At 36.1% G+C, this 19,123-nt stretch overlaps 1 protein-coding gene across 1 annotated transcript in view; it reads right to left on the reverse strand.

The window, feature by feature from the left end:
• SEC63 (SEC63 homolog, protein translocation regulator) overlaps positions 1-19,123 on the reverse strand; it is a 58,451-nt gene that overhangs the window by 24,731 nt on the left and 14,597 nt on the right. The window contains exons 2-9 of the mRNA XM_017829359.1: positions 16,280-16,379; positions 15,306-15,420; positions 11,518-11,630; positions 8,845-8,906; positions 5,679-5,737; positions 4,911-4,961; positions 2,247-2,355; positions 780-874 (exon numbers count right to left, since the gene is read on the reverse strand). Coding sequence (XP_017684848.1) covers positions 780-874; positions 2,247-2,355; positions 4,911-4,961; positions 5,679-5,737; positions 8,845-8,906; positions 11,518-11,630; positions 15,306-15,420; positions 16,280-16,379 — 704 coding nt within the window. The remainder of the gene's footprint in view (positions 1-779; positions 875-2,246; positions 2,356-4,910; positions 4,962-5,678; positions 5,738-8,844; positions 8,907-11,517; positions 11,631-15,305; positions 15,421-16,279; positions 16,380-19,123) is intronic.

Genomic DNA, 19,123 nt, shown 5'->3' on the forward strand with positions numbered 1-19,123 from the left:
AACTAAGTAAAGAGGTATCTCAGTCTATTTTCTTTATGTTTAGGTCATGAAAATATGTTTACAGTAAGAAAATTCAATTGTGTGCATAAAAGGTTAAATCTGTGAGACTACCTCCCCTCCTTTTGCCAATTCAAAACATTTTCATTGGAGCATTTGGATACTGTGCTTTAAACTTCTTAAAAGCCAAGTGTTAGTTCCTGATAAATAAGACTACCTAAAACTCTGCTAGTAATAATTATTTGCCACAGTATGCACTATGGCATCTCTGTTGGAAACACAAAGTGGAAATGAATATAAAAGGAAACCAGAGGGGAACGGACATTCATGGAGGAATCTTTATAATATTTCAAGACATTAATTCAGACATTGGATAATAATTTTATTTCAGTATTAACATACTCAACTAGATCTGTGGTAATGATTTAAAAGAACCTTATCAAAGGATGATTACCTCCTTATATCAGTATTCAAAATTTGTAAGGACTGACACTCTAATTTTTTATTTAGTTTACCCTTCCCCAAAAGCTGAACCCAGCAGTCTATATACTAAACTGATTCCATTTAAAATAAGCATTAGTACCAATTAATATTATCTTTTCTTTTAAAAAGTTTAAAACAAGTCTAGCTTCTAATTCCTATTTCTAAAGGAATACAGTTATATCTCAGTAAAATTAATGCTTTGAGAACTTGAATTCTGTCAGCTGGTCACCTAGAAGCACCATCTCCCTCTTCCCTTGAAGGGGTCAGTTATTTATTGAACATCTCCTGATATAACTGACCTGTGGTATCCAGATGTTGTCTGCTGGCCTGCTCGTTGCATCTTTATTGTACTGAGGATCAAATTCAGATGCCCCTGCTAAAACCATGATAAGCCCTGCAAAGATAATTGGAGTCAGACAAAGAAAATGTCAACAGCATCCTAAGCCATTGACTGATTCTTCAGAACCTTCAGCCATAAAACTTACTCCCACTCTTCCTCCAACAACCATGAATACCCACATTTTCTAGTGGATCAGTAAGTACTGCCACAGGGCAAAGGACGAAAGAATTAGTGCCTGGCACAAGACAAAGGAGATCACTCAATGATCCATTTTGCACGGCATCAAGTCCAGCATTTGACACTAAATGTCTTCACAAAAATAAAATTAGGCTTCTTTAGGACTAGCAGACATCACTGCAAAGCAGTTTGACTACTACTGCATGCTCACAGAACCATTCCTCTCAGCAATCCATATGTCTGCAGCAGTATGATGATGTGTACTGAAGGGGGAGGCAGAAAGGATAAAATTTCAACTCAATTTTCTGTTCAGTAAGCATTGAAAATTCACCCCAAAAAATTCTTTTAATTATTAGAAAAGCAGTTCAGTAAATATCCCTGCAAAAAATTGCATAGAGATGAGGGACTGCTCTTTTCCTAATGTGATTAGGAAAATTCATACTAACTCAAAACAATCTGTCATGTAATTAAGACAGAAGTCCTACACAACTGGGTATTTTAGTCCCATCGTAACATCAGTCCGCTCATGAATGTCTAAGACCCCTCACCCACAGTCAGAGAAAGCTCAGGGAATCATTTGCTCCAGTTAAAATAATATTTTCAGCAATAGTTACTCAAGCTTCTTTCTTAAATTTTGAGCAAGTTTTCTTCTGAGCAATCAAAGTTATTTATGCCTACTTGCAGTGCCCAGTGAATTCCAGCTACTAAAAATGAGTCAAGTTCCCTGAGCATCAATTTTCATTTCCACCCTCGATTATCTATTCACTTCCTGAGCAAAGCATATTGAAGAGTTTTAGACAACTATAAATATCTTCTCATTATTTAAGATCAACAACTGTGGATCCTCAGGAAAGGAAATTTTAAAAAGTTTGCCTGAAAAAATACCTTAAAGAAGGCAAGTCATGCAGGTCTGTCCCACCATTTCGCTAGCCCAGTTTGACTACATTTGCCCAGGTTTAAGCCCTGAGTTTTTCACTGATACCACACCACTGTGGAATTCACAACCAAGCCTTACCTGATCACTGTGTGGTTTGTCTAAGCCACCTCAGCTGCACCTCATTTTTAATTCAGACTGCACAACAGACCTCAGTATAAAGAAACCTGACCTGCCTCTGATTCCAGGACTACCTGAAAGTGTTAAGTCCTTAAATAAGGCCACTTAAACCTAGAGTTGGCTTTTTAACCAAATCTGTAGGAGAGATAAGGCAAGCCTCGAAGCTATCAGCATTGCAAGATGCCTTTTACTTACGTTTCATGTCCATGTTCCGTGTTTTATAGACAAAATATGTATATATTTGAGTTGTCCGAATGAGAATCTGATCTCCACTATATCGTATCGATCGGTACCACCAGGAACCCTGAGACATTCAACAAGAACAAGCTGATGTCAGATATATGGAAACACAACAAAACTGGATGACTTCATGTCTGTTGACAATCAGGTAACTCAGCCCAACTGACTTTACCAATGTTAAGGCCAACTGAATTTCCAAAAGGAGAGGGAAATGAAAAAAAAAATATTTGCTGACACAAATTTTAAAAGCACAGTGATAAATTCATCTGAGAGAATCTGATGCTATATGTTTTTGGATGACCTCTAGCCTAGGGAATTCCCCCAAGGATATCAAGCTGCACACATATACGCGGCTTTGGTTATTTCTGATGTTGTTTTAGTGAACTCACTAAAGAGTAAATCATCAGTAAATCATCATAAGATTTACCACTCTCTATATACATGGTAACTCCTTAGAGTGCAACACAGCATTCAAATCAAACTCACTTTAGTCAGACCAAGGCCAAACCAAGAACAAATATGAGATTTATTTCACTATGAGAAAATTTGGGGAAAAAAATTTAAATAATCTAATCAGAAAACACTTCTGAGAAGAGGAATCTGGAGGCGGCACAGTGCTCTTGCTGTACATTTTCAGAATTAAGCCATTTGCCTTCAGATAGACAGAAAAAGTTTTCCAAACCTTCAGCAACACTCCAAGAATTGAATAACTAGCATTACACCAGTGCCTGAAATTATGGAACTCAGTCTATAGTGATTGTACTCTGTAATATATTTTCAGAAAAATGGTGTGATGGGTTATAAACTGCAGTGTGTTTATTAAACTTCTCCCTGTAACCAAAGCTCACTTAACATGAGAAAAAACCTTGAAGATACTTCTCAATCTGTTGTTAAGTTTACCATAAGGGAAGAGAACAAGCATTAAGGTAGTAAGTGATGCTTACTACTATTAATTTAATAGGCAACTATAGCAAGAACTGTGCGATCTACTTAATTATTTAGGAAATGTTATAAGACTGGCTCTCCACAAACTTCTCTATAAATTAACTTTGATTCTTCCATGAATAGATGAACCCTGACACAAAACAGTACACAACTTCATAAAAAGTTTTTCTGCAGAAAAATTTCGATTACAATCCCACAGATATCAAATTTTTGTCTAAGCACACATATTGGAAGAAAAATGTAACTACAGCTAGTCCAAATCTACATGAAAGAAGCTGCCCTAACTGCTTTTGATGTAGCTCATGTCTCTTACCTCATATACAGAATATTATTTAGGTCAGTGGAGGTCTGGAAAGAACTACATATCAGTATTTTCCTTTTTGTTGATCTGGATTCAAAGGGTCCAAGTAGCCTTACTTTATTTTAGTTGTCTATCAACTATAGGATGACTACATTGTCGTCAACTTCCACTTCTTTATTGATTCATAAAAGAGAAAGGGGGCCATTAAAGTCATGAATCATCTCGTATGTCTACTTTAGAATGAAATGATAAAATAACTTGCTCCATAAAAATGACTATTCCTCTTCACTGACTATAAAAGAAATTTACAGTGACAAGTCTGAATGTAGAATCCTACATCTGGTATGGGGCAAGAAGAGGCAAATTATTTTTTCTGTGCTCAGAACATTTCTTTGTACCAACACAAAAGATGTTCACTTTCACTTGAGCTACAATAAACCTGGTATAAATCACTAAAAGTACATGTATGTAAAAAAGCATCAACAGACACCAACTGAAACCTAAAAGGAGAGACATGAACAGGTAGACATTGCACCCTGGATTTTAGACATCTTATTCAACAACTCGAATGTGGTGATTTCAGCAATTTTCTACACTAAATCTTCAATTACGCAGAAAGACTCTCAAAGTGAAGGGATAATGTCTGGCTGAATTTCCGCACACATTGATGCATGCAGCTGCCAAGACCTCAGGACATTTTCTCAAACGAAAGTCTTCTTCCCCAGAACATGAACGGTTTTGGGTGTCAATTTTCTGAGTCTTTCTTCATACCATACCCCAAATGCACAATCACTGGATAAGGGACATTGTTCAAAAGCAGTATTGTAGGGCAAACCCAATCCCTGAAATAACACTCATCTATCAATTGATTCCTCACACAAAGAAATCTCAAGGGCAGACATCTCATGGTGTACGGAAGATCAATAAAAACTGAAGTTATGAAAACAAAGCCAGCCAGGAGAAATCAAATCAACAACCTGTTCCACATGCAGTAATTATTCTAGCACCACCAGCTACAGACATCTCAGTCCTGGTTCTACTGTAACACCACTGAATATCCTCTTGAGCTCATCCCCTCATATTAATTTTCTTCAGACGAATGAAAGAAGATACAAGACAGATTACATAACTAAGTAACTTTTGTGATATCTAATATTTTCCCTGCAGCTCCCTCTCTATCATGGCACTGCATTTTTCTGGAAACTCTACAGTAGTTACACTTTTTTCACAATAAAAAAAACACATGCATTAAAAAAAAAAGTCTCACTTGCACTCTCCCTCCATGAAAGGCAAGAATTAGCAACTCTATATCCAAGACAGCTTTGTTTACTGCTTGCTTACAGAGGGTAGAATATTAATCAGATAATACTTACCACAACAACTGGAAGAATAACCATAAATGCTAATCCATATACAAACAAAACCTAGAGGAAAAAATAAGAAACACACTGCATTAGGTACCTGTTTAATCTTTATTCTAAAATACAGTCAAGTATTATTACCACAAGCCTACTACAAATTAATGCAAATTTATTGCATAATACCTGTCATCATTTCTGAAGAACAACTTACAAGTAATATAATTAGATGGGTAGGGTTTAAATAAGGAGTATCAGTTTAGTGTGAGTAATCTTTTAAATGATTCATGCATTGTCTCAGGACAGTTTCTTTAATAATTAAAAAGTTGGCAGCTAAACTGTGATGCAGTGGACAGGAATGATTAAAAGAAATCAAGTGGTTAAGCCAAATACCTTAGAGCAACAAATGCAACAGATACAACATTTAGTCCCTGTATGATTATAGCATCACTAGCAAACCAAATGCAACTACAGAAACCTAGGAAACAGTTCCACGAGTGTTTTCTTGCAACAGCAAACACACACTTTGTAACAGGGGTGACCATAGTACAGCCTCATTATCATTGGAATAAGACCCTTCCAAGCATATTAATACTCTCAAACATTAGATTTAAGCTACTCTAAAACTTATGACTCTTGAAATTTGCTTCAAAAACATGCATTCGGACCAAAGTATTATTAACTACGTGTTTAGACTAAAAATGTGCAGTATGAGGCACAAACGTTTTAAGGTGAACACTTGAAAGTTCACCTTAAAATCCTAAGCTAAGCAAGCTGACTCACCAAAATTGAATTTTTCTGATCCACAATCCAAGCTGGCAAAGCTATACCAAAGCTTGTGGCTGCAGGATGAAAGAAAATAAATTCACTATAAAATATTAAAGAACAATGCTAAAGTCACATTATGCCTAACAAACAAACAAACAAACAAAACAACCAACCTACAAAAAATCTTCATGTTTACCATTTCAATAAGCAAAAATTTAACAAATATAGCAAAATCAAGAAACTTATTAGAAACACACTCAAGTATGCAATAAAATAACAAGACTTAAATACAACATCTGAAATACCAAATATTTTAGCTTAACATATTGCAGTGAAATATATATTAATAAATATTGTCTCTCTATTTTAAAAAAAAGATTACACAGACTGAAAGATTTATGAGTTTTACATTGCAGAGTTTTCAGCAGTTTGAATACATATAGTTCAGTAAACACATGAAAACGGTCTGAGTAAATGACTTCTATGGGAAGTTTTATTAGTTTGTATCTTTAGGAAAGTGTGTTAAGATGTAAATTGTAAACACAAAACCCTCTGTCAGTTCAAATTTCTGTGTGATGGATAAGAAAGAGAAAGGAACATTTTTCAATTCAAAAGGAGTTAGGTTGCACAAAGGGGAAGACATGATTCTCCAACAGTAACATCTGCGGCATTCAGATCTGAATGCAGAATAGCATAAAATAGCTTGTCTTCAGACACTTTAGTGGTAATAAATTAAATTTTGCAAACACTATCTTTCCCAATACTGAAAGTTCTATGAAACGAAGGGGTGGAAGAAAAAAAAAAAAAAGACTACAGATTTCTAGAACCTGCTTAAAAGGAAAACAACATGCTTTCCTCAGTACTAGCAGGTATCAATGAGGAGTAATGCCTTTAATAAGGACAGACTAGGATCCTTATGTACTTAGATACTATTCTGATACTATTTCCAGCAGATCGTGATAGCCATCAATTCAGACAAACAGTTGTTATGCACAAGCCTAATGTTTTATAATTAAATTGAAAACTATAATTTGTTGAGATTGAAATTAAACATCTGACAAACTTAACCACACCTCAAGCACAGCAGTTCAACAAAATAATTCCCAGTGAATTTACCACATTAAGTTACAGTTGGACAGAGAGGAATACTGAATTTACCACATTAAGTTACAGTTGGACAGAGAGGAATACTGCTCACTGTTCCTCTTTGCTAGGCACAGAGGGGGGATGTACCAAATTTAACTTGGTTAGATGTGCCTAACACCAGGATGTGCTTCATCTCATCCCAGAAAATACCTCTGTAAGGGACCACATCCATTCTTTGACTACACAGAACTAGAAAACTAGAGTATGGAGCTTGGATACAGATTTTTATGCTACAGATGTAGAAATTAAGAGAATATGAATTTCATTAAATAAGAAAGCTCCCCACATTTCAAAGTGGAACATTGAAAGAAAGAACATTACAGAATTGAGGAGGGAGAGAGAAAATTTAAGGGACTTCTCCTACTCTTCAGATGAAGCAGTAATGAGAGGTCTAGAAATAAAGCAGAGAACACTAATTTCACTGTAGTCTGAGACAGAGTTTTCAGAAAAGGAGGCGGCTTCACACACAGTATGAACTGCTGCCCTATCGAAGTATCATTTAATTTTGCCCTCCAGGAATCCAAAGTCCCTTAAGTTTGTGAAAACAATCACTGAGCCAATTGCACAATCATCTTCATGCCTCTTAATTCTCAACTTTTGGCTGAGTTTTCTTTTAAGTCACAGCCTCAGGTCCATTCAAGGACACTGACATACTGCTGAACTTGAAATCCTATGCCTTGGCAACATTAAGTTATTAGCTTGTGGATGTAAAAAACAATTTAACATTGAGAAAAGTCCTAGGAAAGCTATTTGTGCTTATACTGGTCTAAAAGTACCATTTTGCTGATATTGTGACAGTATTTCTGACAAAAGATTTTATTTTTATTTTGCAGCAAGAGGGACAGAGACCTCCTACTTGCACAGCTAGGGAACCACAAGAAGCTAGGAGCTGAAAGAAACCTGCTATGTTACAAAACACAGTGGTTACAGAAAGTTAACCACCACCTTAGCCGATCAAAAATGCCTTTGTCAGACTGTTGGCAGAACTGGTTTTTTGAAGGGAGAGGGAAGATTTCTTTTTTGTTTCTTTGACACACTGGTTCAAGGGCTGGGGCTGTTTTTTTTCCTCTAAAAATTAATTTCCCATGTTGGATGGATACAATTCACAAGAAGAATTTACAACACAGAGTTCCCTCACTTCATTATAATTTCATAATTAAGTTACAAATCCCATTTACTACTTCCAAGCTGGCTGTAACTCATTTCACATAGATAGGTAGTACACACTTAGCCCCCCAAACTATAGGGCATCAACAGCACAGATCTATGGAAGCCTGCCCTAACAAATGGCAGGTTTCAATTTTGCTTGTAATAGCCACTTAAACAACAGTCACAAAAATGTTTTATAAGCAACTCACGCAACTGCAAACAGGGAAAAAAACTACTAACTTTCAGTCTTACATTGTTTTAATTTGGACCACCTACTGTACAACTTCAACACACCATCATCAGGATTATTTTCATGTAGCTACCTGCCCAGGAACAATCTACAATGGGATAATCACCTCAGCTCCTCAAGATGAAGGAGGCACAGGCACTCAAATAAGTACTGCTTTCAGCAAATGGAAGGTCGATGTGCATACAGTATTTATTTCAATGTACATCCCTTCAAAGTGTGTTCATTGCATTATTGCTAGTTGTTTATTTTTCAATATACATCTATAATATTTGGTCGTAAATACCAAGAAAGGTTTAAAATTGACAAGTTTCTGGTAAGTATTATTCCATATTTTGCTTATACCTCCATGAACATTGGCAAGTCTCTCTAGATACCTACTGTAGCCAAGTAGTCAAAAAATAACCCTTCTCTTTTTAACATAACATGAAATTTGAGAAATATGAAAGCAAACTCTTTCCTGCTTTTCCATGCCACCACCACCCCAGAGCCAGTTTGACAAGCAAAGTATTGATAAGATGCATTGCTTCAAATCACAGGAGAAAGTTATCATATATAACCATATAAAGAACTGAATACTAATCAACTGATCAGATATTAGCTCTCAATATACAAAATTCTATCATTCATAATTCTTACCTTGTGGTCCATCTGGATTACCAAATTCTTCCCAATTTTTTCGTGATTCTTCATCAGTTAAACTAGTTACGAGAAGAGATATAAAGTTAATACAGAAGTAAAGATACTTCTCTAAATCATTAACATACAGAAACTTTAAAATGTGCTATTCGTACTATCCTTTTAAGATGGCTGGGCAAGCTAAACAGATTTTGCTACTTTCTGTGTGAAATCTAATATGAAACAATACTACTGTATTCCTTCATAATACACAGGCAAATTCTTTTATCACTCTGACAGGAAAAGAAATCAGACACGCAAGATGCATGTGCAGGAAACAGAACAATCACATCTCCCTTTCACGAGAGTGAGTGCATACTCATCAGCAAAGAGCACTTTTTGATGCCAGGTTACAGTATAGCAAATTCTGAAAGACAACAGAGGTTGAAAATGTTCTGGGGTTTTTGGAAGGAAGGTGAATATGAAAGATTAATTGATAGAGCACAAGTGGTCCATATGGGCCTTTAATGATTGTATTCTAGACTGTTAGCCTTTGACAGCATGTGTTTGGTTCTTGGGTTTTGGGTTTTTTTCCCCCTGGGACTCCCTCGTTGCATAATTTAATTCTCTCTTCTTAAACAAGACACTACATTCTAAATCTTCCAGTTTCTGTGCCTGTTCTGGAATGCCAGTTTCTTGGCAATAGTATGCCATCTCAACAGAATCCCTGTTACTAGAAGGAAGAATATTGCTTTACAGAACAAAATACTATGCATCTGCTATATGGAAGATTTTGTCTCATGGAAGAAACCCAGTGAATGAACCAGGCATCTGCTGATCATTTCGGAGTCTCACATTTGTTGACAATCAGACTCATTTAATGGGTAAATTTTATATTCTTTCAAGACAGCATGGCTTAGGAACTTCACCATCATTTACTTCAAGGTATGCCTCCACCACAGCCCTTGCACTGGTCTTCAAAGTATCAAACGGTAGCACCAAGCATTTGAGCGCTAGCTTGCAAAGCAAAGAATTTAAATGTTTCAGGAGTTCAGAAAGCCATACCAGAATTTGCTATTGAAGAGACTTTCATAGTGATTACAGATGTGTTTAAGCAGAAATATGATTTCGAAACTGCTCAAGTGAGCATGGTGTTGGTTCTCCTTCTCACCTTGCCCCAAACAGGACTCTCAGTAAGGTCAGCCACACGGACAACTGACTTCAAAGCAGAAATCACCAACTTCCTAGGTTCTCGATGATGTGACTGACCCAGTGAATCCCTACAATGGAAGAAGGCTCAGAGGGATGGGCAAGGGCAGTGTGCCCTGCCACTGAGTGACCACAGTGATTCAGCACAGCTTGCTACAAAGAAGCTGACTCAATCTCAGCACAAAGGGGACACAAAGGTGGCCTTTGTTTTAGACAAAACACCTATCAACATGTTTCTTCAAGTACGTTAAAAAAGTATGAATGTCTCCTCAAGTTTGAGAGGCCAGCAAGGGGGGAGTACACACCTGGCTCAGCCCAACAGAGTCTAAAAACTAGACAACTAGCACAAGAGTTTTGAAGACAACAACAGGCTCAACCCACACATGTCTGCCCATCACCTGGGGATACCCAGCATTGTGACAGGGAATGTATGACACTGGTAACTGGAATCACATTGGTACCGTGATTGAACCGTGTATTGAAATTCCTGTATTTTGCTAAGTCTAACTTGAAAAATATACTAAAATATACTAAAGACACAACATAAATCTATCGCTCCACTAAGTCAGAGATCACGTATCACATTAACTGTCTTCTAAGCAAATTTGATATTAAACTTTCCACATGTGGAATATCTAAAAGAACCTGAGCAGAGACTACTGGACTCTGACAGATGATCATTTAGACTAGAAAAGATTATAAAGCTGTATTGACATTCCATGTATGAACAGCATTACAAAACCCAAACCACATCTTGATCATGGGGAAAAAAAAAAAAAACAATAAAGAGAGATTTCCTTTATAGCAAATTCTAATATAAGGTATCTTCTTTCAGATAGTAAAAAAAAAAAAAAAGCTGTAAGTAGACACAAGACCAAAAAACACTCTAGAGGAAAAGAAGATTCAAGGATTCAGCTTTTAAGAACTACACAGGTAATGTGAAACAGTCACCATATAAAAAATCAGGACTGTAAGGCAAGTGCAAATGGAACAGGAGATGGGTAAGCTGAGAGAAAACTGAGTCAGAATGAAACATCTTTGTCACTAGATGGGAACAGAGTTAAAATGCTGTCTGTCACTCCTTGGCTTTATCACCAGATGAAATGAACAGTGTATTTATTTTCTAAGCATTGCTTCAAAACTGCTGCGAAGGTGTTGGTTGGTTAAAAGCCATAACACCCATTTTGTTCTTTGTCATCTTTAAAATTTAACATGTGTTGCATTGGAAACATTTTTTCCTACCTGACACAGAAGTTTGAAACAAAGATGAAACACCTTATAGTATTCTGACAGTTTCAAAACAAATTATCCTTCCTAACACCTACAGAGAAACACCACTGAACTAACCGAGACATGTTTTGACTTGCATTCCATATCCAAATACACTTTTTCCCGTCTGCTTCAGCCATCCTTGCTGTTATCACAAAGGATTCCCTCCCCGTAATATTACATTCCCATTTTTTTATGAGCAAAAAAGAAACTTACGCTGCATAGGCCTTAGCAATCCTCATGAACATAACTTCATCTCCTCCTTTATCTGGATGGTATTTTAGCGATAGTGCACGGTACTGTTTCTTAATTTCTGATATACTTGCTCCCTTAAAAAGGAAAGGTTTAAGTTTATTAATAAATATCTTGAATAAAATCCATTCTTATATATGTAATTGTAACACACACTGCACATTATTTCTCTGAATAAAAGAATTATGTTCTAATATAGGATCATGAAACTATATACATATTTCATGAAAACATTATTATATTATTTTTCTAATAACATTCCTATACCCATCATATTTTTAAATCAGGATAGAAGTCACAGTCTAAAAAAAGACATTCAGATGACTGGGTATGGGTTTTTTCCGGATTATTTTGCTCATCCATCTAGAGAAAAAAAGGAAGGACTTCTTATCTGTTCGACAAATCTTATCTTCCCTAAAACATATTCATGAATACGAGGAATTCTCACTTGCAGTGAGAATATTTAAGCAAGAGTTCTTCTATTTAAGCAAGAGTTCATAGATCAAGTATGATGGTTCACTTGCAGCTTGCCTGCAGAAATAAATCTGTCAGTCACCAGGAACAGTGGGTTTCCCTGCTGCTTAAGAATGCCTTTGACTAGAATCATCTTACCCATAAATTATTTCTAACTTCTTGAACAAAGGGAATACATTACCTATACCTGAGAAAGATCGATTTTTACTCTACTACAGCACGTTGTTAAATGCCACCAACACAATCCCCTGTGTGTTAACTTTCAGCTTGGACTGCGAACTTCGCTACTCAAGAAAACCCACAAAACTTTATATTAACATATTAGAAAAAATTTTTTCTGCTAACATAGAACCACTGCCGTGGTGACTTTTCAATTTTTTGTGGTAGAGAAGCCTAGTATGCTGACATTAACTGCATAATAAACACACAAGAAGTTATTTACAGATGATGGTACTATTTCAATAAATTTAAACCAGGAATTAAACTACCCTGAGGCTTCGCTTGCTGTTGCTTTATCTCACTTTATGCAGTCTGTCTATCATATTTGAACACTATTTTTCAACAGCATGCCTGCCTCATTTAATGCACAGGATGAATTTACTCCATAATAAATTAGACTTCAAGTAAAAACAGGCGTTTCAAGATTAGATGAAGAATGCCAGATGAGCAGCAGAAGCTGGACAGTAGGGGGGGTGAAATCAATTTGGTTGAGTAGAGGTGGGTTTTCATCGCTCACATGAATGCTGTCTACAAAAAAAAAACAAAACTAATTTTTTCTCTCTCTGACACAGAGGGTGCATCCCTGATGAGCTGATGACAAGTTTTCTATCACTAATTGCTTACTCCCCATTTTCAAAAGCTAGGCTACAGAGATTAGGTCTGACTTACAGAAATGCTTAGTAGCCTAGGACAGTCAGTGTCAGTCAGCACTCTGCTTGGAACACAGAGCATCCCTGTATTAACTACTCGCAAAAAAAAGAAAAATGTAATATGCCAATTTTCTTACTTAGAGAATCAAAATTATAATCACTTTTGAGCTTCATCTTTATGCCTTGGATCCCATCTCTAAACTGCAGTACGGATATTTATTAAATAAATCAGTAATAATATCTGAGTGGCTCATGTATTAGTTAATCCAAGTGATATGCTTCAAAAAGAGCTATACCATGTTCAAAAGAAAGTGCTGATATTATATACAAAATAAGGTATATGGACATTATCTGGACTTTGTCCGTGTTGTGGTTATCTTCTGGAGAAAAAATAGCTTCTTGTTATAAACTGATATGCTAACATAAAATAAAAAAACTAATCTTGACCAGAGTGTGAATGCAAAGAACCAAATTAATTACTGTGTATCAAAACTTTAAAGTGCTTGAATCTGCAACCTTTTCATTTGTTTAAAAGTTTGGGGAGGTTTTTGCTGCCTTTTTTTTTTTTTTAACAACAATAACATTTTCATTATCTAACAACACTTCAACATTTGTATCACTTTATCAGGAGGGTTGGCAATGACTCTAAAGGTTCCATTTGTATGGTAACAAATGAAAGCTGCTAATTTTCATGTAGTTCGAATTAAAAGTTTTTCAAGAGGATTTAACAGATATCACCTGATAGCAAGAAATACATAAGACACACTGGGATGTCAGACTCTTATTTTGAGGCCTACTTCAACTATCTATCTTCAAACCCATCTATTCATTCCCCTTGTAACATCTCTGGCTTTCATTCGGCTTGTCCTTATGACAGTATGCTCCATCCCACCATTCTTGAGACATTCCAATATTGTCTTCTTTCTCTGCGCAAGCTGCACTTGCCTTGCACACGTGTACAGGTTTTCATTAATAAACATGAAGTTATAATTCACTACATACATACCTTTTTGCCCTCTGGGCTGTTATTTGTAGAAATTTGCCAAAATGACAAAGGAAAATCCTCTGATGACCTAATCCCTAGCCTGGTTTGTTTAATCAAACTTAACCCAGATATACGTACATTTAAACTCCATGTGTCCCACAGATACCACTCAAGACTAAAAATTTATCTTGTTCCTTCCTGTGCATCAGTGAGAGAATTCAAGTCAGCAATCAGTCAGTCATGGAGGAACTGAGCAGGGGTTGAATTTAAATAACTTGCCTCTAGACATGGTAGGTAGGTGTTAGACCTGTCTAGCTAGGAACAGGTTACAGACTACTTATCAGCTATAATGGCTTTTGTAGCATAAGGTACTGCTTTTCTATGCTGACAAGCCACATCACTAATGGCAAGAGATGCATTTGTTAATGTTTATATACATATTAAGCTCTCTCACACTAACAGTATACATCAAGTTTAATCAAAACAGGTACATTCAAAGTTCATTCATATTCCTGTGTTGGAGCTGTTTCCACAAGTGCTCTTCCTTAGACTTGGGAGTGAAACATACCTCAGACTTCAGAGTTGAAAAGATGATTCTACTGTCATTCAAAAGAGGAGCTTAGGATCAGGAAATAATTAACATAAGAAGAGAATTTGCTCAAGGTATTGCAGTTAAGATGAAGAGTTTGACTAGATTAAACAAGACTTTGCGAGCTGTTTAGAAGGTCTATTTGTCTCCTTGGGATATATAATTTTTTATATCCATTTTGAGTCAGTCCTTCAATATAAATAAAGCTCTGCATCTGTTTTCTAGTTAAGCATTATGTCTTTTTCTTTTTCCCCAGTTAAATAAACCTATTGGCTGGTATATCACTAGTTAGAATTTGTTGTTTGCATTCACAGATACAAGCAAGATTCAAGGTAACCTTTACTACATCAAAATGTGCATCACCAACACTCCTCAGTGAAACTTCTCATTTACAAGAGAAATATTGCTGTACAACAACTGTAAATTAAATGAATTCGCATTCTTTTTATACAGATTTTTCAGAACCCCTAAAATTGGCTATTAAGAAGATTTTTCACAGGGCATATGAAGCAGAATTGTTGTTTTGTTTTGTTTTCTTGTACCAAGAGAGGAAAACAACACCAGAATAAGATTCAAAATAGATTAAAATAAACCACCTCACTGTATTAGGTTATTAGAATTTTGAAGGAGCTCTATACAAAAGTTATAAATTAGTACAGATATAGGCAAAAAACCCCATAATGACTGACTTTATAATACGCAGCAACAACTTTCCCAGGCCAAAAAGGATAAAAACAGTAGATACATTCACTAAAGTTAACTTACTTCAAAAAACCAAGTCTCATAGAATATACAGTTACAGTAGTACAGACTAGTGAAAGATGTTGTTACTTACAGGATCCAAATGTAACACCTCATAAGGGTTGTATTCTTGATACTCTCGGTCAGTTTTGGAAACTTTGTATGCAAGAAACAAAAATAATGCCCAGCCAGCAAGGAGGACTATTTTCCTGATTGGAAGAAAGAAATTTTTAAATACACAAATCCACTAGCTCTAGCACCATTCTACAAATAACATTAGAAGCCATTTGTTATCAGTCTTCAAGAAACAATATTAAAATAGCAAAAAAATATTAAAACAGGTATTAGTAATTCAGTTACAATACCACCTTTGACATAGGTAAGAGCTGCTCTGATTTCTAATTAATTTCTTTTCCTAGTTTTTAACGAAGGCAAGCCACTATCACAAAGAATCTTTCCAATCTATAACTGTCTGTCCTCAGCAGGTATACAATAGTATTTCCTATTTTTAAAGGATGACTTATTCTTAGACAAAGTCAGTGTTAAAAAAAAAAAACAAAAAAAAAAACCAAAAAACCCCACAAAACAAAATACACAAAGCTGAAACAGGCAGAAAAATATTTTCAGAGTGGGAGTATGGATATAAAGCTATTGACTTAAAACATACAAAATTATTACTCTTGTATATTTGAATATATATGTTCAGATATTAAATATTTAAATCAAAAGACATCCCTAGCACTACTAATTTCAGTGAGTGAGAATTATTTTTCTGAACAAATAAGTGCATTGTTTACTTATTTTTTTTACTGCTGAGGTTCACTGGTTTCATTTAGAAGATACTTCACGCAGCACAAACAGCATCCATCTTGATTTCAAGCCCTACTAAATAATAATGATTAACTATTAATTATTCAAATACAGCAGATTGCAAATGTCTTTTCGGTGACACAAAAGCCAATGTTAAAAAACTAATTCCAGCTGCTTTGATTACAGAAAATATATTTTTATTAAAAAAAACAGTAAGAACTGCTTTAATGAAAAGTCATGCAAATGAAATGTACGTACTTTACTGTAGGAATTATGTTTTGTTGCGGTTGTAACAGTCGCAAACGATACCACAAGCACCTTCCATATACATTTCTTATATTCTTTAATCGAATTTGCTCTATAAAAATAAAGAGAAAGATTGTGATTAACCAAGCTGACAAAACACAGAACAACAAAAATGCTCACTTCACCCTGGAGTAGGCAGTACAAGGTCAGTTGGAGGACTGACAAATGGTCCAGTATTACTGGAGGAAAGAATGCTTTTTATCCATTGAAGTGACACTGCACACCCATAATCGTAAGAAGTGAGTCGGATTACTTGCTGCTACCTAAAAGGAATAAATTGTGTTTCCCACAGGCCACATAGCAACCGTCACTTGTGAACTCAGCCTTTGCATGTCTAATATCCACCTGTAAACTTTGCTTCTGCCATTTTATACTCAACTCCAACAAGTTCCCCATTTCAGTATGTCAGCTACTGCGTGCAGGGAAAACAAACAGAACCTAACCCACATCCAAACTGGTGTTTGTATACAATTAAAGAGTGCAGTGAGAACAACAGCTCCTTCCTCAATTCAAAATATGATGCATTTTCTTGCTCTTTGTGACATCTGCTTTTATAAGTTGCCTTCATTTGTGTTTTTTCGTTGAACAGGAAAAGGAAGGAAGATTAAAGTAATAGTTACTTGTAAGCCACGTAGCTCAGTAATCCCTGCCCTTGGTAACGGAGTATCCACATTAACGACAAAGTAGCCAACAAGATTTCCTCCCTTGGTCCTTTTAGAACAGGATGAGGCTGGAAGGAAATTGTATTTATACTGTCAAACTCATCATGATGAGGCACGGAAGCTCTCTCTGTTAAGAGCTTTAATTGTATTTCAGAGTTAATCAAGACCAACCTAGCCTTGGTCAAGGAATTCTTTTATTCTAAGAAAAGTACAGTGGAAAGCAAATAGCTTGTATAGAATTTTGTAAATACTGAAATTACATGTTAAAAAGTGACTTCAGTCCTGTTTATGTAACTTGTCTATCCATAAACTATGCACTCTGACCTGCAACACTTCTGAACTAAGGAGGTCACTATTAATTACCTTACTTGCAAAAGAACGAGACCACTAGGCTCTTTTCAGGCTAAAGGAGAAAGAAATAAGAGAAAAAAATTCATCCTGCCTCAATACATTTAGATATTGCTGGTGAACAAAATTTGGAAAGATAATTGTGAATTATCTAAATATGGGAATTATATTAACAACTTTGATCTGAAGCGCATGTCAATCATATCCTGCTAAGTCTTAAATCCACTTTTGGCCTTTTGACCAGGTGATGTCTTCATGGAATCATAGAATGGTTTGGGTTGAAAGGGACCTTAAAGATCATTTAGTCCAAGCTCCCTGCCATAGGCAGCGACACCTTTCACTAGGCCGGGTTACTCAAAGCCCCACCCTGACCTTAAACTGATCTCAACTAAAATAGTAGTTTGATACATGGAAACATTTATTATGGAAGGCAGTGACAACCTCTGTTTAGTTATTCTGAAGGTATTGGGGAGGTGGGATACAGTGTTCAGTGATCTACTCAAATTTCTAAGCAAGAATGTAATTTAGATGAAAAATGCAGAACTCCAGTTTGCAGTCACCAAACCATTTAAGGCAGAGAAACATGACCATAAGTGCCAACGCTGTGTACCACATCAACCATGAGTTCAGATTTAAGGCAGATCAGATGTGAGCATTGGATGTTATTTCAAACTCTGGCTGAGTGGGAACACAGATGAAACGTGGCCACCCACAAACTAGTAAAGCAGACAAAAATTAAAGCTTGCAGAGACAAGGCACCAGAACCAGAAAAAAAAGCGTATCAGCTTATTCTGAACTACTTAATTCTATAAAGTATAGCTTCCTCAAAATTCAGTATGACATTAAACCCGATGCATTTCCTGAGAGTTTTAGTAGTCCCATCACCCCCAAAGAGGGAGAAATGGAGGAGGACAATTCAATCCCCTGTACCTGATCCAACTCTTGCAGTGCTTCAAAATAAGCTTCCAAACTTGCCTCACTATTCTGTGCAACAGATAAACCACACACAAGTACTATGCAGCTCCCCTGATCTGCAAAGATTCTTCACATACATGAAACAGGTACTACATGAAAACTTCTAAACAAAAAGAATATGACTAAAATTTGGTTAAGCAATTGCCCAGTTAGTTTTATTCATGTAAGGCTTTAGAAAGCACTGTGAAGGAAAAGTTCAGCAGACAATGAAAACAGAGTGAAAATGCAACACTGACTACCTACTGGTAGAATGCAAATTAATCTGGCATTTTCTCTTTGCAACTTTTTTTTTTTTAAGACAAAAACCGTGGGAGATCTCTCTTGATTCAGAACTGGATCCTGCACAACCAGAAGTGAGCTAATTGTTACTTAGAATTAAACTACAATTTTTAAAAAAAAAACTGAGGAGACAGAGAACTAAACATAAAGTTGGCATTTCAAAAAAACCAAAAAAAATAACACCATTAAAGACTAGACTGACAATTAAGTTACGAGGACTAAAAAGCTCTGCTACAGAAACAGGGAGGAAAGTGTTCAGAAGGTTTTAAATGGTCACTGGACAACTATGAGCCATAGTGTGATGCTTTTATGAAAAAGTCACTGATTATACTTGAACAAATGGGGCATCACAAGCCTCGCAGAAGACACATGTGCTTACGTGAAGCCTAAATCCCTCATTTCAAATATTGCCAATGAATTCAGTCATTCGGTGCTGAAGCAAGACGAAACCAACTGTTCAGCAGTTCAGCCTGGTCCAATCTGTATCACAGCCCCACTAACATTTCTGCAGCACAATCAAGAGGCAGTGCTG

Source organism: Lepidothrix coronata, unplaced genomic scaffold (genome assembly GCF_001604755.1).
Source record: "Lepidothrix coronata isolate B3197 unplaced genomic scaffold, Lepidothrix_coronata-1.0 Scaffold5, whole genome shotgun sequence".
Classification (NCBI taxonomy): Eukaryota; Metazoa; Chordata; class Aves; order Passeriformes; family Pipridae; genus Lepidothrix; species Lepidothrix coronata.